The following is a 20,186-nucleotide window of genomic DNA, read 5'->3' on the forward strand; positions in this document are numbered from 1 at the left end:
GTAGGATCGTTGTCGGACCCGAAACGAGTCGATCAGAGGCGTTCTACACAATATGAAAGGCGGAAACAGACATATTGTGTGTGATTCAGCTAGAATATCATTTTAAACTGTCTTTTGATTGATATCTGAACAATTACAGGTCTGTAGAGACTTCGACAGAGCTTCGCCGTCGGAAAACCCAAATCTAATTCCGTTTCAAATGAAATGAAACTAACCCTATTTATAGACATGCTAATTCCGCGTGAAACACATACAAACGAAATTACAATGAAGCGGAAATACCTACTCACACGGAATTACCTTGTAATTCTGTGCGGAATTACATGATTGACTCTTCAAGCGGAATTACATAGTTCGTGCGGAATTAACTTTTTGAACTGATTTCTTGATCTTTGTGCCCTGATCAATGCAAGACTCGATACAAGACGAAGTCGACAGACGTATGCACCAACAGACTCCCCCTCGGATGTTGGCGAGTCTACTGTGTCGAGTCTTTGCATCTTCAGTCTTTATCAGTCCTCTCGAACTCTTTTTGAAGTATCTGACACTATAAAGCATCTTCAAATCTCTCTTATCTTCTCTAATCAGCACCAACAGACTCCCCTCGAATAAACTCCCCTCGGATGTTGATCTTTAACGACTAAGGATCGCAATCTGATTCTCAAGCTTTCTAGTTCTCTTGATCAGATCTCTTGATTCCTTAAGTTCATCAGCATCAGCAATACCAAGATCATAACCTGGCTTACAGGATCAGAACCTAGCTTTTCTCAAACCTCATACCTGCACATTCTCTACCTCACAATAAATTTCACAAATTTACAATTGTACAAATTTATATTCAACCTCCCCCTCAAATTAATACAGAGTGATTTTTCATTTTAAAAACTTCTGATGACCACATGTATGAAAGAATTTAAACATTTTTAATACAGCAAACTCCCCCTCAAATCAATCATCATGTTCAACACTTGGAATTTTGAAAGTCAGCTCTCCAACATCAGTTGTCGAAAATCTTTTTGGATTTTTCAAAAGTTTATGCTAAAACACACTGAAAATCTTTTTGGAATTTTTGATAAAGAAATGCAATAAAGAAATATTTACAGACAATATTTTTGTGAGTTTGTGTAAGAGGATCATATCAGTTTATGAGACAAATCACTAACACCGTTAAGCTTCATTTCATTTTAAGTTCTAAACAATTCACTTAGATTGTCAGTATACCGGTCCATTTAAATTTTCATACAAAGTTTAATTGTTTCGAGATACGAAATTAGTGTTTTATTGACTTAAACTTATTCGCGTGTCCCACCACTTGAATATACTCCCGTATCCAGATCTCAATATTCAGTCTTACAAGTGAGTATACCTAGATGATATCTGTAAAAGGGTTAAATGCGAAACCGTGAGAGCTCAGGTCAGAACTTCCGTTCAGCAGAGAGATGACAGTTTGTCTTTTGGTGTGTTCCCTTTAGAGAATCTTTTCTTCAACAGCACATGATTAGCATTTTTAAATGTTTCATCATCATTTGTACTGAGGGATAGCTTTGAGATTAAAGCAAATGCAAGGTATTATTCGGAGACTAGGCTATTGCTTTCGCAAAATCAGAAGTCCCGGGATAATACCCCAGATATCACTGAGTATAAAGACCTAGTATTTCAGAAAGAGGGACCTTTCAAACAAGATTTCGGGGGTTACCCATATATTTAAGAAATGTTCCCCACGAGATAAGCAAGTTTGAAATTTTATGTTATGTTTATATCTCGAAAACAATCTACTAGATGTATAAAAACCTACTGGCACATCCGTAGTGAGATTGTTTATCACATTTTTACTTTCCAAATCTTTAGCATGTTGTGATAGTCCACTGATGTACTATCATTTCCTCTTTTATACAACAAAACTCTTTTGAATTTTATCATGTTTTTGGCTTTTTCAAATTTTCAAATTTTTTTGGATTTTCTGAAATTTTTACTCCCCCTAAAATGCAAACACATTTAAAGAAATTTGAAAACAAACTGTACAAGTAAAATGACAACTGCTGTGAATCGCTTCAATTTGCCATCCACTTGACATAAACAATCAGAACTCCCCCTTACAACAAACTATTTTCCCATTAAGATTTCAAAACACTTAAGTTTGTTTTAATCAAAATGGTTTTTACGGAAAATAAGTTTTGTTGATTTTACCACTTGTAAATTTGGGGTTCAATTCATCACATTGTTTTTCAACCACATGTTTGAAGATTACATCAAGTTCAAATTAATGACCTTGATTAATCACTTTTTAATAACAAACCTCTTTACCACTTGTAGGACGAAATCACTTTTCGTGAATTTCTCAAGAAATATGCCGATTCCTGCTCCACACTTACCAACTGAGAGCTCCGGCAAATCAGATTTTTACATATTAAACACAGATATCCAAGCCTCAGCAAGCTTGGATGTTAGCTTATCAAGTTCACTTTCAGTCAGGGTGTATGTTGCCTTCTTCGTTTCATAAAACTCTTTTACCCCTTTCACCTTACCTTCAACCATTTTTCCAAAGATCTTTTTCACATTTCCATTAAACGCTTTATCGACATCAAATTCTTTCTTTTCAGAATAGAATTGATTCGATGTCTCAACCTTACCAACTTTTGATTTAAAATTCTCAGCTCTCAAGGGTGGAAAATTAACATCATCCATTGGAGGCACTGAGTTTTCTTCTGTAACCTCAACCTGTGGCTCCTCTGATTTTGTGGAATCAGATTCATCGCTAGATTTTACATCAGACTTCTTAACAACCCACATTTGGTTGTCTTTGGCTCTCTTTTTGTAAAAATTTTTCTTTGAACACTCACCAACTTCATATGTTGAATTTTCAAAAATTTTAAATTTGTCAGTTGGTAGTTCATTTTTCTCACCAACTTTTTCTTTGAGCTTTTTAGAAACTTCCTGTTTTGATTTTGCCGCTTGAGAACAATTCCATGCAATGTGACCAACTTCATTGCATTTGTAACAGGTTCTAGTCTCCTTTCTATGAAAAACTCCAGTCCCCATTCTCTCTTGCTTCTGGATAATGAATTCTCTGTTTGATTGTTTCCAGAATGAGCTTTTTGATTCCTCTTCACAGCTTGTTCCTGAAACAAATTTTGTCTTTGTTTTAGAAATTTTCTCATTTTTATAATTTTCAGGTGGAATAAAACCTAAACCTTTCTTTTTGAAATTACCATTATGGTTTGGTTTCTTTTGAAAACCAGAACCAGAACTGTAACTTTTTTTCTTGTTTAATCGTTGCTGAACTCTTGAAGTGTATTTTTTAGGTTTTTCAGTAAGATTTACATCTTTTATTTCAGAAATATTGATTTCTGTTAATTTGAAAACCTTTTTGATCTTTTCAATTTGAACACTTCTTATTGGAAATTCTTTATCAGAATATAATTTGTCAGAATCATTCAAAGTATATGAAACTTCAAATGTTTCCTCGTTCAAATTAGATTTTTATAACAAAAATTCTTTACTGTAAACCCGTTTAACCGACGTCTTTGGACTGTTGACCGACGAACTAGCACTTCCAGACTCAAACTTTGACTCAGACTCCTCATCTTTATCCAACACCTGATCGACCACCTTTTTTATTAACTCGGACTCATGATCAGTGTCAGACGATGTAAAAGTAATGTCAATATTTTCTGGCAAATCATCGGTTATATCAGACTTCAGTTTCATATTGACTGCCTTTTGGACTTGCTCCTCATTTGGTTTTCTGGGAGAATAACCTTCCCAGATCGGAGGCGGACACTTGTTATAACTAACGCTCTGTTTCTTACCAGTATCTTTCTTCTTCTTTGGCTTCTCATCATCTTTAAAAGCTTCCATTCCTGCAACAGTTGGATAAATTCTATCAATCAAATAATCAGAACTAGAATAACTTTGCAGTAAACGTCTAATTCTCTCATTTTCAATCCTCTCAGTCTCCAACTCTTGCTTTAGCTTTGCACATTCCTCAATGTAATGATTAATAGCTTTTTGCTTCGACATCATTACTGCATTCATCATTGTCAATGCGTCTTCTCTTTCAGAATTTGTCTTTTGAAGACCAGTTACTGTTCTGTTCAACACATCATATGACTCTTTCACATAGTTGAGATTAAACAGTAACTGTTCTTTCATTTTTTCTTGCTCACTCAACTTTTCATCCTTTTCTTTGCATTTCTTGCAAGATTCCAAGCATCTTTCACACGGCTTGATAACCTCAACAATCTTTTCAACTTCGATTATTTTCTCCACTTCAACAACTTTTTCAACTTCAATCACTTTCTCAGCTTCAACCGTCGTTTCAGCAACTCTCATTTCTTCATTTTGTTCAGTCTTTTCCTTTTGAGCAACACTCTCACATTTTTTCTTTTTCTGTTCTTTTGCTGCTCGTCTCTCCTTCAGCTTCTCCAAGCAATCTGCAAAATAAAATTGGAAACTTTCAAGAGATAATTGAGTTTTTGCAACATTAATATGTTTTTCTTCCTCATCGTCACCACTATCATCAGTTGGTGATTGATCAAACTCTATCGTGTTTTCTGAACTATCATCTGAAGAACTAAAATCAGATTGTGATTGATCAAAAACTGTTGTTTTATCTGAACTTTCATCTGAAGTCTCAGATTCTTCATCTTGATTCTTTGCATTAACACCAATCACATTCATCCATTTAGTGAACAAATCAGGTTCTTGAATGAATTTTGCAATGAGGGCCGCTGTTTTTGAATCAGGTGGAATGTATTTGTCCCAGCTGAAGCCTTCTGCCAATTTTTCATCATCTTAATCAATGATACCATAATAAGCTTTCTTATTTGCATCTTCGATCATTCTAGCATGAGCAGTTTGTGGCTCCTTTTGTTGATTTGGTTGATGAGCAACTTGTTGATATATGGCTTTTCGATAGTAATCATCTTTACCAAACGGATTCTTTGCTCCACTTGCCTCTGGATTTTTGCATTCTCTCTTGAAATGACCTTTCTCCCTGCATCGAAAACAAGTAACTTTAGATTTATCAAAACCCAAAGTAGACACATGTGCATCTAAGAAATCATTTCTTCCTGTAATCATTTTAAATTTTTCTGCTCTACTCAATACACTAGCCAAGCACCATTTGATATCCATGAGTTCCATCTCTTCAGCATCTATCTGATCCTAATTCTCTTTCGTCAGCATAGGATTTCCGATCCTTCCAGCAACCAATCCCTCATAAGTCTCCAAAACTGTAGCAAGTAATGTCATGTGATCTTTTGCAACTTCTTCAGAAATACTCTGACCATTTGGAAGATTCAATGCAATGTTGCACTATATCACACAACCATGTCCAGTTTTTTAACTTTGATGCTGAAAGCTTGTAGTTGAACTCTTCGGATTCACACTAGGATAAGAAGATATTCCACTGCTGTTGTTTGAACTTTGATCAACAGTTCCAAATGAGTTTCCAGCACTAAAAGCAGTTTGAATTTTCGGACTCAATTCAACCTCTTGAACACTGCCTTTGTAATACATTTTCACATCTTGTTGATTACTCAGATTGTTCATCCTTGCAATCTTTTGTTGTTCTAGATCTTGACTTTCAATCTTTTCAATGAACTGTGAAAAAGTCAATCCATCATATTCACTAGTGTGTTTTAGAATCATCAAAAATCTACCCCATTCTTTCTGAGGTAAAGCGTCAGCTAATTTGTCGACCCACTCATCTTGACTGTTCTCTACTCCCAACAAAGACATAGATCTAACTAAGTGGCAATATCTTTCAATCAACTTCTTCAACGATTCTCCTGACAAGCTTGAAAACAAATCAAATTCTTTCTTTAGCAAGGCTTTCTTACTCCTAATCATTTTCTTACTACCTTCAAATTTAACCTTCAACGCATCCCAGATTGATCGTGAAGTATTGTCATGTTGAAGCAATATGAAGATGTCTTCTTTAATCGCTTGCTGTAGCAGACTGATCATCATCTTTTCTGCTTTATACATTTCTCTCTCTTTGTCATTCAGTTCAGAAATTGTTTTGATAACACACAGATCTGTACGTGGTCTAACATACTTTTTCTCGATACATTCCCAAGATCTCAAGTGATTAGCTTGTACCCAGTTTTCAAATCGATCTTTCCACCCATAATACTCCTCAATGCCTATAAGCTTCGGGGGCTTTTGCAAAGTTCCGGTTTCATTTTCCATGTTCATGCTTTGAGCAATAGCAGCCGGAGTAGTCGGAGATGTTGCAAACGCGTTGTAGAACTCTTCTTCCATGATTCGGTAACACGTTTTTCAAGACAAAACACTTTCAAACGAAAACACTCCTTCAAACGGAATAACTTCGAGCGAAATTACCCTGCACAATTGACTTCAAATGGAATTAAATCTTCAAACGAAATTAGACACTTCAAACGAAAATACCTAATTTTGTGCGGAATTAGATACCAGTTCAAGCGAAATTAAGTTGTTTGGAACAGAATCACTAATTCCGTGCGGAATTAGTAAGACTTTTAAACGAAATTAACTAACAGATGCAATTCCGTGCGAAATTGTGGAACTTTTTCAAACGAAATTATGCTGATGTCATGTTGTTCGAACAGATTTTCAAGCGAAATTACAAATTTTTTCAGTTTTTGATTGAATTATGGTCCAATTCTTTCAAGGCTTTGTTAAAACACTGTTTCTCTTATGATGTGTGAAATTCAGGTCATTTTAACCGTCACAACTAGTTTAAATGAGAAAAGAAGGTGTAGAAGTAAGAAAATGAGATGAAATCTGGCTGAAATCTGCAGAACTCCTCCTCCTGAGCTCTGATACCAATTGTAGGATCGTTGTCAGACCCGAAATGAGTCGATCAGAGGCATTCTACACAATATGAAAGGCGGAAACAGACATATTGTGTGTGATTCAGCTAGAATATCATTTTAAACTGTCTTTTGATTGATATATGAACAATTACAGGTCTGTAGACACTTCGACAGAGCTTCGCCGTCGGAAAACCCAAATCTAATTCTGTTTCAAATGAAACGAAATAAACCCTATTTATAGACATGCTAATTCCGCGTGAAACACATACAAACGAAATTACTATGAAGCGAAAATACCTACTCACACGGAATTCCGTGTGGAATTACATGATTGACTCTTCAAGCGGAATTACATAGTTCGTGCGGAATTAACTTTTTGAACTGATTTCTTGATCTTTGTGCCCTGATCAATGCAAGACTCGATACAAGACGAAGTCGACAGACGTATGCACCAAAATTTGTCGGTTTACCTCCACCGCTACCTCACACGTTGTCGTTGCTCGAGTTTTGATGTAATTACCGACCAAATCCTTCGATAGGCGGTCTGACGATGGCATTCTGTATCAATCGATTAACATGTTATTTTAAACACATACTATATAACCAACGTCAAGATCGGCTAAAATGCTTTTATGCACCCACCCTTGTACCGTACCAAACAAAGTTAAACTAAGTCGACTACTTTTTGACACCAGACAAACTCACATGCAGTGAAATAACAGTTCTTGAAGACTAACCTAATTAAGTTGCATCAAAACACAACCTGATGAAGCTGGCATCAAAACACAAAAGAACCGCAATCAATGATAGGCAAAACTCAGTTTTAACACACCTTCACCCTGTCAAAACACAAAAGAAGCAGAATCAATGACAGGCAAAACTAAGTTGGATGATGAAAAAGTGGTATTCACACACCTTCACCCTGTCAAAAAGGAATTATGATTCGTCACATAAACCCCGAGATTAGATATCAATTTCAGCCCTTTTTCAACCGGCAACTGGGCCGTTTTCGCTTCATAAGAAAACTTATGATTCTGCAATCAATAAGTAACATCAGTTCTACAAATGAAGTTACTAAAAAAACCACACTCCTTCATAATTCTGATTGCCTATTGTACCATTGTCTCACAATCCATCAATTTCGCCAGAAAGAATGTTGCTACATTAGAACTTAAAAATAAGTAAAGAACAATCAGAATGCTAAAAATCATGGATTGCAAGTGTTCAATGTTTTCACCTGATAAAACTTTATCACATAGCAAGTTGTCAAAGTCTTCCAAGGGAGCCAAATATTCCTCGATTGAGACATTTAATGCTTCATGGAGATCAATTCCATCTTTCATAAGAAATCCATTTTCAACCCATAATTTAGATGAACACTTTCCCTTTTCTCACAATTGTTGTTTTCTGGTTGACCCATAGGCATTGTAGCAGCTAGAAAGAAACCATGGAACGACGCTAAGTTTAACCCGCATATTCCAGACAAATGGCTAGGATCTTCTGATTGGCCCTAAATAAAATATTGAAAAACTTATCAACCCAAAGGATAGAAATATATATACAAACTTATAATGATAAAATCTTTGTTTAAAAATTGTACATTTTGAGGTGGTAGAGTCTCAAACTGGGGCTGGTCTCCCATATAAGGTGAAAGATACAATTTTCCTTTTGAACTTGAATTTCATTAGGATGTGCTTTAGGAGGAGATAATTTTAGAATATCTCAGAATTTGTTTCAAACCAATGCATATATCTAACATGAAAACCAAGATCATGTAGAAAGAAATTTCTAGTGAAAAGATGGCATCGGCCTGATTTCCAACAAAAAGGGGTATGGCCGATTCACTCCAACCATGTGTTATATATCATGAATTGATGTAAATTAGTTTTTGCATACATCAACTCTAACCAAGATCATTATTATCACATATACAAATAGTTGTAAAAAGTTACAGCAAACAACTGCATCACTTTCTCTACCTCTTGCCACAAAGGATGGCAATTGTTGACATAATAGCTTTGGTTTGAAGGGGGCCCCATCGGAACATTTACAACAGACGCCGAAGACGATCCATGATTAAAATAATAAAATTTAGCTACATTAAAACTTGACTATAAAAAACTAAATAATAGTCAAAGTTAAACAAAAAATTACACATGTTTAATGTTTTAACCTGTTAAAACTTTAACTAAAGCATTCAGTGCTTCATAGGGCTCAATTTTTTTCATCAAGAATCATCAAGTCTTCTGAATCCACATTCTCACATGGTTCTTGTTTTATATTGTCTATTTGGTTCTTGTTTTCCTCATAGACCTAATGTGATTTGGTTCTTGTTAAACGAAACATAAGCAAACAAACAAAATGAAAACGGAAGAACCCTAACCAAAATTAAACGATTCATAAGCAAGCTAATCAAATTGAATATAGATGAATTAAAGAAATTACCTTTTTGTTGAATGAAATAGACATAGAAATCCATGGTTGGTGTCGTTGGTCTCTGAACGTTTACGGTTAAAAGAACCTCTCACCGGTACCGCCGGCGGAACCCTAGAACCCCCGAGCGTCAAGTTCCTATTCAGCGACGATCGACAAGCTTACCGTCGGCCGGAGACCATAGCCGGTTCCTCCATCACCGCCACGCCTCTCTCTATCTCACTCTTCCCTCTCCCTCCGTCGCACTCTCTCTCTCTATCTCTTTCTACGCCAGAATGGAAGCGGTGGTTTTGTTTTATCTGGTAAACAAAACCCTTAAATACTCCTCAACTTTACTGTTCATTTCATTCGAGAATTAATGTATAGGAGAATTCATATAGGAGATAATCTAATATTTTAAAATATTTATCAGATTTTAAAATTATTTATTTCTGAAATTAACAAAAGATGTACGTTAAATATAAATTAGTATAATGTAAATGATTTATTTATTTTATTAAACTAAAGTAGTTAAGGGTAATATTTATCAGATTTCACAATTATTTATCCCGAAATTAACAAAAGAGGTACGCTAAATATAAATTAATATAATGTAAATGATTTATTTATTTTATTAAACTAAATTAGTTAAGGGTAGAACCTATTTCAAAAATGTTTGTAAGGGGTAAACAAAAATATTAATCAATGTTTATTGGTTCTGAACTTTTATTTTCGTGTTCAACTCTCAACTCAAATACGTTAATCACTATGTTTACGTGACATTTATAAGAACCATCACCGCAATCACCCCATCCATCGTATATCGAGTATATCCGTTAGTTTTTTTAAAGATATAATTTTTTATTAGATTTATTCAACCCGTGTAATAAACGAGGTTTTTTTATAGATATAACATTTTTATTTTTTACTATACAAAATTACATTTATGCAACTCATGTAATACATGGGGTTTTTAAAAATATAACTTTTTTTATTATGTAATATATAAAATTAGATTTATTCAATCCATATAATATATAGGGTTTATAAAGATATAACTTTTTATTGTTTGGTATATAAAATTACATGTGCTCAACCCGTATAACACATGATGTTCTTAAAAATGTAATGATTTTCATTATTTAATATACAAAATTAAATTTACTCAATCTATACAATACACGGGGTCCTTAAAAACACAACATTTTTTATTATTTAATATATAAAATTGCATTATTCAACCCATGTAATAAACGAGATTTTTAAATATATATTATTTCATTATTTAATATATAAAATTACATTTATTTAACTCATGTAATAAACGAGATTTTTAAAAATATACTTATGAATGGGATTGACTATAAGAGTGTCTTCCACACCAAAGTCAATATGCTTCCGAATGATCCACTGTCTCCTCAGTTATTATGTTGATTAGTCGGTCTACGATACTTTTTTTAAACGGCAAATTTGGATCACTGATGGACTACTGGAGTATCATCGTGTCACGAGTGGAATCACCCGATCATATCTATCTCCACTAGGCATAATGTCTATACACCAATTTAGTAGGAAACCCAATAAAGTTGGAAAAACCCCTTTTAGAAATCAAACTCAAAACCTATTGATCTCAAAGTCTTATATCACCCCAAAATACCACTAGGCTATAAAGCCATTTAGAGTCGGTCTACGATACTACATATACTATTACACACTTCATGTTTTCTCATTAATTAAATTTAAATTCATAACATTTTTCATATAGGGTCTCCACAGTGATATATTTTCGGAGACAAATTTTGTAACACCTTTACCTCATATTTATATATCTTATTTCCCCTCTTTAATTTAGCAAAACTAGGGTTAAGACCCGTCCGCGTTGCGGCGCGGATACATCGTAAACACTGAATGGATTAGTCCAAACGTTATATGATGCATTGATCATATGAAAACACACATTTCGACGTATCCAGTTGAACTCAATGTAACCTGTAAAAGCATTGAGATTTGATCAAAAGTAAAGTAAATCAAATTCATATCGAACAATCATAACATATTATATGTGACCCAACTCAGACATAGAAAACATAACGGGATATGCACATGTAATCGAAAGGGATTAATTAGAGCTTTCGAAAAAATGGAGAAAAAGAAACCATACTTTGACTCCACTCGGTTCGAAACAAACTTTACGAAACATACATAAAATAAACATGAAAACATATTATATTTGACCTGAGTTATTTCCCAAAAAAAATTACGTGGAAACGTAGAACAACTTGAATTTATACCAAAACATACATAAAAATATGCACGTAAAAATGGTTTCTTTAAACGAAAATCTATGATATTTGACCTGACTCGTCTATAAAAAAAGTTTACGTCCGAATGTAGAACAAATCATATTTATACATAACTCGTACATAAAATATGCACGTAAAAAATAGTTTTTAAGTAAAGGAAGTATAGGGGTAAACCGAAACAAAATATTAGTAAAAAATTTAATAGGTTAAATAAAACCGTCCCAAGTAGCACCAATGCCACGACATCGACTCTCAACATCGTAAAAATAAAATAGATAAAATGGTAAAAACTACACTGAACGAAAAGCAGACTAAAATCGTTGAACCACGCACACCTGTTACAGTGTGTTAATTCGAAGAAATTAACCAGAAATGTAAAACGCAGAAAATAATAACTTAGTCGATCTAGGACCCGCCCGTTGCGGCGAAATTTTCAAAAGGGAAAAAACGGACGCATTGCGACGGGTTTGTCAAATATGAAAAAATAGAGCAAAAAACGTTGAACCTCACATGCACGCTACGACATGTTAACTCACAAAATTTAGAACGAAACGTAAAACGAAAAACTTGCGAACGATAAAAAGTATAGGGGACGAAAGTTGAAAATAATAAAGTGTTTGTGTTAAATTATAGAAGATGGAAACTTTGGGTTAAATGTAAAAAAAATTAGAAGGGGTTAAAATACAAAATATGAAATATTTGGGTTAAATATGAAAATTCAAGTTTTTTTTTTTTTTGAAAAACTCTCTAAGCTTGGGATACAAGTTCTAATGCAGAAAAAAGTTGATTCTTTATAATGTAATAATACTAATGTATCTTAAATTCACTATTCAATTTTATACAACTCAACTCATTTTAGCAGGTGTACAGCAGGTGTACAACTAAGTCAAGCATACCCACTTTTTTTTTGAAAACAACCACCAACTTCATAGTACTCCACAGACAACCTCTTCTGAACTCCACAGCTAAGTCAAACCACCAACTTATAATATTTATTCTCCTCTTTTGAAAAAAAAAAATAAATATTAGTTTGGGTGGTTTTTCTTTTTTTTTTAGGGAAGTTTAGGTTTTTTAGGTTTTTGGGGGTATGGTTTTTTGGTGTGGTATAGGATTGGATTTTTTTTTTTTTTTTTTTTTTTGGGGGGGGGGGGGGGGTTTCGGTTTTTGGATGGTGGTGGGTGTTTAGGTTTTGGGTGGTGCTGTAGTGGGTTTAGATTTTAGGCTCTTTGACACTTCTCACTCTATAATAACTTCTTACACTTCTTTGTAGAATAACTTAACCCCAAATTCAAATAGTTGAAGCACGAATTTGAATACGTTATTTAAAATATCGCTTATAATTTGTGTCATTCATTTTTGTGGGATGTAAATCCTTTTGGGCATTTGGGTTTTCTCTTTAGCTGTTGTAGCGAATGTCCGTATCATAACAAACCAATGTTATCATTTCGTTTACGTAACTGTTTGCGACGTGCGTGTGTGGCTAAACGTTTTACCGTTTATTTTTTGTCCGGGTTAATGAACCCGCCAGAACATGCGGATCCTAAAAACTCGTGAAATAAATTTTTCAACTCGTAACATCTTCATAAATTGTACACTTAACTTCATTTTAGCTACACAAGTATATTTTTTTTTTGAACCGCCAATTTCATTCAACACAAAGGCCCAACCAGCACCTTCAACAAGGAGAAAAAGGAGCTGGGCAACACAAACAGAAAGCAAAACAACACAAGAATTACAGCAAAAAAACTTTCCACCTATTCCAATCTAGCTCCACTTTTTTCGCTCTACTTTTAATCCATAAGAAGCTATACGCCATCACGTCTCCCATGATCTTTTCCACCTTAACTGGACGATTGGAGAATATCATCTCATTCCGAGCTTTCCATAGACACCAACACGCAACCACAATGATGGATTGTATTACCTTCTTTTTGGTCTTGTTTCCAGGAATGTATTTGTGAACCTCCAATAAATCTTTAAAGGAAAACGCAAATATTGGCGAGATCCTACACCATAAACTGATTTTTTGCCAAATCACACTCGACACCATACAAGCCGCAAACACATGATCAATCGATTCCACCGCCCCTAGGCAAAGACTACATCTATTCGGACCTGTAACAATCTTCCTTTTAATTAACATGTCCATTGTGGGAAGCCTATTTAGCATCGCCCTCCAACCAAAAATCTTAACTTTTATTGGGACCCAAGCATTCCAATCAAACTTCATACTACCCCTCGATGCAGGCAACGGCGACATTAGAGCTTTTTTAACTGATGCAACCGAGAAGCTCCCATCCTCCTCCTTAGACCACACCCATTTATCGCTGCAAGGCTTCACTTCAACCTGGAATAAATCCATTAGGATATGAAATAATTCAGCCGCTTCGCTTCCTCCAATTATCGCCGATTTCCAGTTCCAATCCATAGTCTTTTGTCCATTTCTGATAATACATCTCTCAGCCACTAAACAATCCTTCTTAGCTTCAAATCTAAATAAATTAGGATAAACTTCCATTAACGGCCTTTCATGGAGCCACGTGTCTAGCCAAAATCGGATAGATTTTCCATTCCCTAACACCCCTTTAATAGCTCCTTTCAATGACACATTAGCATAAGTCATATAATTGTCCAGTTTTGCTAAGGACGCCCATGTACCGTTAAGAGCTTTATTATACGGGATAGCAGCCCCAACCTTGGGAGTGTGATGAATGGCTTGTATAAACCTTCTCCATAATCTTTTTTCTTCCACTTTATATCTCCACCACCATTTCGCCAAAAGCGCCAAGTTAGAGACTTTGAGCGGACAAAGACCCAACCCGCCATCTACTTTACTTGATAACACTTGATCCCAAGCCACCCAAGCCATCTTGTCTTTATCGTCTTTACTACCCCACAAAAACCTTCTTCTTTTGGCTTCCAAACAATCTATTATCTTCGCCGGAGCTTTGTAGAGGGAGAGAAAGTAAGACGGGAGACTTTCAAGAACCGATTTTATCAAAGTTAACTTTCCCCCCATTATCATCATCTCAATGTCATTTTGAAAATTTTCATAACCATTGAAAAATCACTTATCATCAACACATAACATAAGGTAACCCATAACAATTACAAAAAGAAAACCTTAATTAATTCAATAACCCAATACATTTTCAACTTCAACAAACATAAAATAAATCTTTAATTTCATGACATTCATAAAAATTAACCTACCATTAAACCAACTGCACCCATTTAGCCACACTTGGTACACCCCTATAAACCACAAACACCATATAATATCCCGGTGGTGCCACCTTCCCGTCCGGTGGTGCTTTACATGCAAGCCTATACGAACCCAATCTACCGGACCATGCAACCGACACATCGAGCTTCACTAGCCTCTGCCCTTGTGAGAAAGAATGTGTAGCAAAAGGCGCACTAGCAATGTTCACCTCTGGCACACCCAACACCATCACCGGAAAATCAACCGTCACCACTACGTCAAACCCGCCTCCGTAACGTATCTTTTCCGGTATTTCGATAATCGTCGGCCGTATAAATTTATTCACCGGCGACAAGTAGTCCGGTGAAAAGGCTTCGATTTTTAGTTCAGTTGGGAATTCGGTACTGAAGTTGTAGTAAGAGTGTGGATTGCTTCCGGCGAGGAGAACTCGTCCGTCCGGAAGCAAATTAGCGGTTGAATGATACAGCCTGGGTACCTTACCCGGGTTTTGTATAAAAAACCTGGAGCCCAGCTGCGCATCCGGTTTGTATAAAACCGGATGGAGACAAGGGTTTGAAGCCAGTTCAAACCCTTGACTACCAGACTGGGCTCCGTTGATGATTAAAATGTCACCAGTTGGGAGCATGACCATGTCGCCCATTATTCGGCGAACTGGCATGTCCTCCATTTCCCAAACCGGCTCCTTTGCAGTCGCCTCGATGCGACCGCAACTGCTTTTGGCGGGAGCGGTTGTGTGCATGGCGTTATAAGCACCATATTGTGCTCCTCCGCAAACAATAATGGTTGCGGAGGAGTAATCTCCGGTTAACGCAAGCATAACCGAAGAGCCCGCAGATGGGTAGTTCCGTGGGCCCCCTTCCAATTGTGGGTATTGTTTTAATACAATGTTGTTTGTGTGGTCATATAGAACGGATTTGTTGTTGGCAAACACGAATAAATGTCCGTTTGGGAGAAGATGGACATAGGGGTAAAGAGTGTCCATTTGATCATCAGCTGCATCGGCAAGAAAGGGGAAATTTACGACACCGCCACCGGATTTGGGAGGAAAAAGCTCGATGCTAACCGCGTCTTTACCTCCGAGGATGATCACGGACCCGTTGGGTAGTATTTGGTTAGTTGAATACCATCTACCTTGTGTTAATTCAATGTCATCAAGTTCTTCCCAATCGCATAACGACTTCGTATCGCACGGCGCGAACATACGTATTTTTTTGAAGCCGTCGTGGTCACCGCCAGTTTGTAGAAGCGTGCCGTCAGGAAGAAACTGTCCTGACGAACACCAGGTGTCGGTGATGATCGTTAGTGGTCGTGGAGACGGGTTGATTAAATCATAGACCGCAGAGTAGGTGTAGCAGTCAGGTCTAGGCTCTGGATCTTCGGAAATCTGTGGGTCCACATGACAATGGTAACGTGGGTACCCATGCTCTGTAGGGCTGAGGTCCGTGCGGTCTAGAAGGACCACGGTGTTAAAGCGGGTGACAACTGTGTGCATGGAGGCGATCCTGGCGTTGTGCACTAGGACTTCCCAAGTGCCTGGGAAGTCTGCATGTAACGCAAGTATCTCCAGCATCCAGATAAGTAAGATAAGAATAACGTTTGATGGTTTCATAGGAAATTGAAGGAGAGGGAATATGAAGGTTGTGAGCTTGAAAAGTTAAGAAGGGGACGGTTTTGACTCGTATTAATAGTGAAGAATGAGGGTGGGGTTGTTTCGAACAATGTATGGGGGTTAGGTTTGGTTTGGTTATGGCTATTTAATAGGGGGGTTTCATAATTAAGTTTTTCTAAGAAAGCTAAAACCAATATAATATAATGTTTAAAAGCAAGATAGTTACCTTTCAAAAAAAAAAAAAAGCAAGATGGTTATTCAAATGGAAAAATATATATCTATAAATTAATTATACTGATATAATCATTTTATATTGTTATATTGATTATATTAAAAAATGAGAACCCCATAATAGTGAAATGTTACTAGAGATCATGGTTGTAAAAGTCCCGACTAGGCTCCGAGTACTCCCCGAGTACTCGCTACAAGGTAGGTTGCCGAGGCACGAGTACTCTTCTCCCAGGCCAATTACTCCCCGAGTACTCCCGAGTGCCTCCCGAGTACTCCCGAATCCGACTAAGGAGCGCCTAGCGACTTTTGCAACCATGCTAGAGATGACGCAACCTATTTTTGCACCTATAACAAGCTTTAATTTTAGGTCTTTTATTGAGAAATAGTTGAACATACCTCTTTCTTTGTTTAGATTTTCAAAACGATGATAATAAAGTAAATAGTTTAAACTGAGACTATCAAACAAGTAAATCTACCGTAACTTTATATCTAGATATCCAAAATTATACATGTTACTAAAGATGACACAATATTTTTGCATCTATAACGAGCTTTAGGGTTTTTTTAGTTAGAAATAGTCGAACATCCCTCTCTTTTTGTCTAGATTTTCCAAAACGATGATAATCAAGTAAATAGTTTAAACTCAGACCATCAGATATGTAAATCTACTGTAATTTTTAAAACGAATTTTAACGATGATAAAAAAAGTAAATAGTTTAAACTGAGACCATCAAACATGTAAATCTATTGTAATTTTTTAATGAGTAAATTTCCATTTTAGTCCCTGAGTTTTTGTTTAAATTGTCATTTTAGTTTAAATAGTTTTTTTTTCTCCTCTGGATTCTTGACTTTTCCTTTTTCTTAGTCTAAAAACCAAGTTATAATCAGGGGTATTTTTGGCATTAAATTATTATGAGGTTTATAAATTGTGTTGTAAACTACCTCTGGTTATCACTACACAACAGTTATGCCAAAAATACTACTGGTTTTAACCAGATTTTTAGACTGGGTTAGGCAATGTGATCAAAATGGCAATAAAATGGAAAAGTCAGTGACCCATAGGAGAAAAAAAACTATTTAGACTAAAATGGCAATTTGGACCAAACCTCGGGGACTAAAATGACAATTTACTCTTTTTTAAACGAATTTTAAGTATAACCAGTGGCATTCGCCCGTGTCTCGCGACAAGATTTAGGTCAATATCGGTTTGGTTCATTACAGTACCAGCATGATACTGACACTCGGCATAATAATCGACATATGTTTTACATCGATTGAAAACCATAAAAACGAATATATTTACCAATACCGTTGTTTTTTGGTTCGTTACGGTACCGGCATGGTACCTACACTCGATATAATTTACAATACAAAAAAAATATTACGCATACAACTTCGTGTTCAACGAATTTTTGTGCTGGCACATTGAGAAAAACCATAAAAACGATTACAATACATGTACCAATATTGACCCCGCGTTGCGGGGGCTGGGGTCGTAAACCCGTGTGAACTGCTAAGTATTAATAAAAGAATGTTTCTTTTTCATTTTGTCACCATGTATTAAATGGTAATTTTTCAAGTTGTACATAAAAATATCAGGTTCGTAACAAATTTTAATTATAAGTATCATCTATATCCATATACTACATAATAAAAGAAACCTGTTTTGGGACACTTGTCATTCTCTCATTTAATTGATTAAAATTATTAACTTCAACAAATTTAAAATCAAAACTCAAGTAAAAATAAATAAATAAAACGGTACGTATTCAATACTATCAATATCCCCTCATTTGTTTTTTAAAATTTGGAAAAGTGTACATAGCAATGTTTTGTCCCCTTATTTATACTATATAATAATATTTAATCTAATCTAATACAAATAATAATAATATTTAATCTAATCTAATACAAATTCTTATTATTAATTCAATAACTTATTGTTAAACTAAAACTTCAATAGAATCTTAAATCCTAGCTAAACAAGTTTCGAAATTCATAATAATATTAATATGTTAGACTAAATATATTATTGATATATATATATATATATAATATATTATTTATATATATAACTAAAATTATTATCAATAATATTAATAATAGGTTTAGAATCAAATACAAAGATTCAAAAAATAAGAAGTCGTACAAAGAGTATCAAATAGACTCTGATTGACCTCATTCAACCGAAATTAGAGTCGTCTTATCGAACTCAACGACATTAATTAATATGTACGAGTTGATGGGTTACACTTATATTAAATCATTTATGTCAATATGGTATGTAAATGTCTCTGTTTTTGTTTTGCATTTTCAGGATATATTTATACTATATAGTTTAAATTGTTTAACCCGTGTAACACACAGGGAACTAACCTAGTATTTATATATACCAAAAGTATGACATTATTATATTATTTAACGGTTGTCTTTTTTAAACTTCAAATATTTCACAATGCATACATATGACTATGATTTCAAACTCAAAAGAAACAAAACAACTATAAAACTTAGTAAGCGAAAATGTTAAAAAGCATGGATGCTTAAATTATTGATCGAGTTCGTCAATCAAACCACATGGAATCTATGATGAGATGTTTCTCTTCTTTTGGTATGAGTGTTGTTTAATTCTTTTGCTTTGAAGGACGCACCATGCATGTTTACTGACTTCATCACCAAATAAAAATCTTGATGATGCACACTTTCCATATATCAACCAGTCATCATATCGTTATGGGTTTTATGCAACAAGCAAGTGGCATGTTCCTCAATCTTTACTTTAGACAATCGTATGGTACTCCACTTATCTATCTAAGATTTATTCAAATTTATCATGGTCCCATCCCATTGTACTTAACAATAGGAATTTTTATTTAAATGTATTTCTACTAGTCTACAAGTAGGAGGAGTCCTTACTAGGGATGAGCAAAATGGACCCGGTACCTGTACCGAACCGGTACCGGTACCGAACCGGTACCAGTACCGAATTTACCGAACCGGGTACCTTTTCGGTACCGATTCGGTACCGACTTTTAACATTTTCGGTACCGGTTCGGTACCGGTCCGGTACGGTACCGGTTCGGTACCGGTATTTACCGGTTTTTACCCTCAAATACCGGTACCGAACCGGTACCGGTACCGAACCGTACCGAACCGGGTATATTCGGTACCGGTACCGGTACCCACTTTTGAGGATTTTCGGTACCGGTTCTGTCGGTACCGCACGGTACCGAGCTCATCCCTAGTCCTTACTACAAGAAAACGACGAAAAATTGATTGATATTGTTCATAGTGAATAGACGTATGATAATTGTTTATTTTCTCTAACTATTTAACACCTTCTCAAAAGAACTTTTGCATAAAACTAGGTTTTTAAATAGTTGAGTAGATGCACGTAATTGTATACACGGGAATTTTAGGTGTTAGTTAATTGTTTGGTATAGAATTTGTCTAGAGGTTAGATTATAGTTTATCTAAAGTTGAATAACAAAATTGATTGTTATTTTTGTTTGTAACAACTTGGAGTGGGTGAACAAGTTATGTTTAAAAGTTAAAACGTAATGGTAACTTTAAAAAATAGCTTGTTTATAAAGTGTTTATTTTGG

At 35.3% G+C, this 20,186-nt stretch overlaps 1 protein-coding gene and 1 long non-coding RNA gene across 2 annotated transcripts; both read right to left on the bottom strand.

The window, feature by feature from the left end:
* Window positions 1-7,250: 7,250 nt before the first annotated feature.
* On the bottom strand, window positions 7,251-7,981 carry LOC110934976. The gene is made up of 4 exons (XR_002588767.2): window positions 7,919-7,981; window positions 7,716-7,834; window positions 7,538-7,639; window positions 7,251-7,358 (listed from the first exon to the last, which is right to left on the bottom strand). It is a non-coding gene; the product is annotated as an uncharacterized LOC110934976 (long non-coding RNA).
* A 6,642-nt stretch (window positions 7,982-14,623) lies between these two features.
* On the bottom strand, window positions 14,624-16,428 carry LOC110937098 (aldehyde oxidase GLOX). Its single transcript, XM_022179509.2, has one exon. It carries the CDS (start codon window positions 16,348-16,350, stop codon window positions 14,731-14,733), a length of 1,620 nt encoding a protein of 539 aa, XP_022035201.1. The 5' UTR covers window positions 16,351-16,428; the 3' UTR covers window positions 14,624-14,730.
* Between the last annotated feature and the right edge of the window lie 3,758 nt (window positions 16,429-20,186).

Source organism: Helianthus annuus, chromosome 15, assembly GCF_002127325.2.
Source record: "Helianthus annuus cultivar XRQ/B chromosome 15, HanXRQr2.0-SUNRISE, whole genome shotgun sequence".
NCBI classification, from domain to species: Eukaryota; Viridiplantae; Streptophyta; class Magnoliopsida; order Asterales; family Asteraceae; genus Helianthus; species Helianthus annuus.

What these genes read in the sequence shown, in the direction of transcription:
- LOC110937098 (XM_022179509.2), bottom strand. Translation starts at nt 16,350, where the DNA reads ATGAAACCATCAAACGTTATTCTTATCTTACTTATCTGGATGCTGGAG.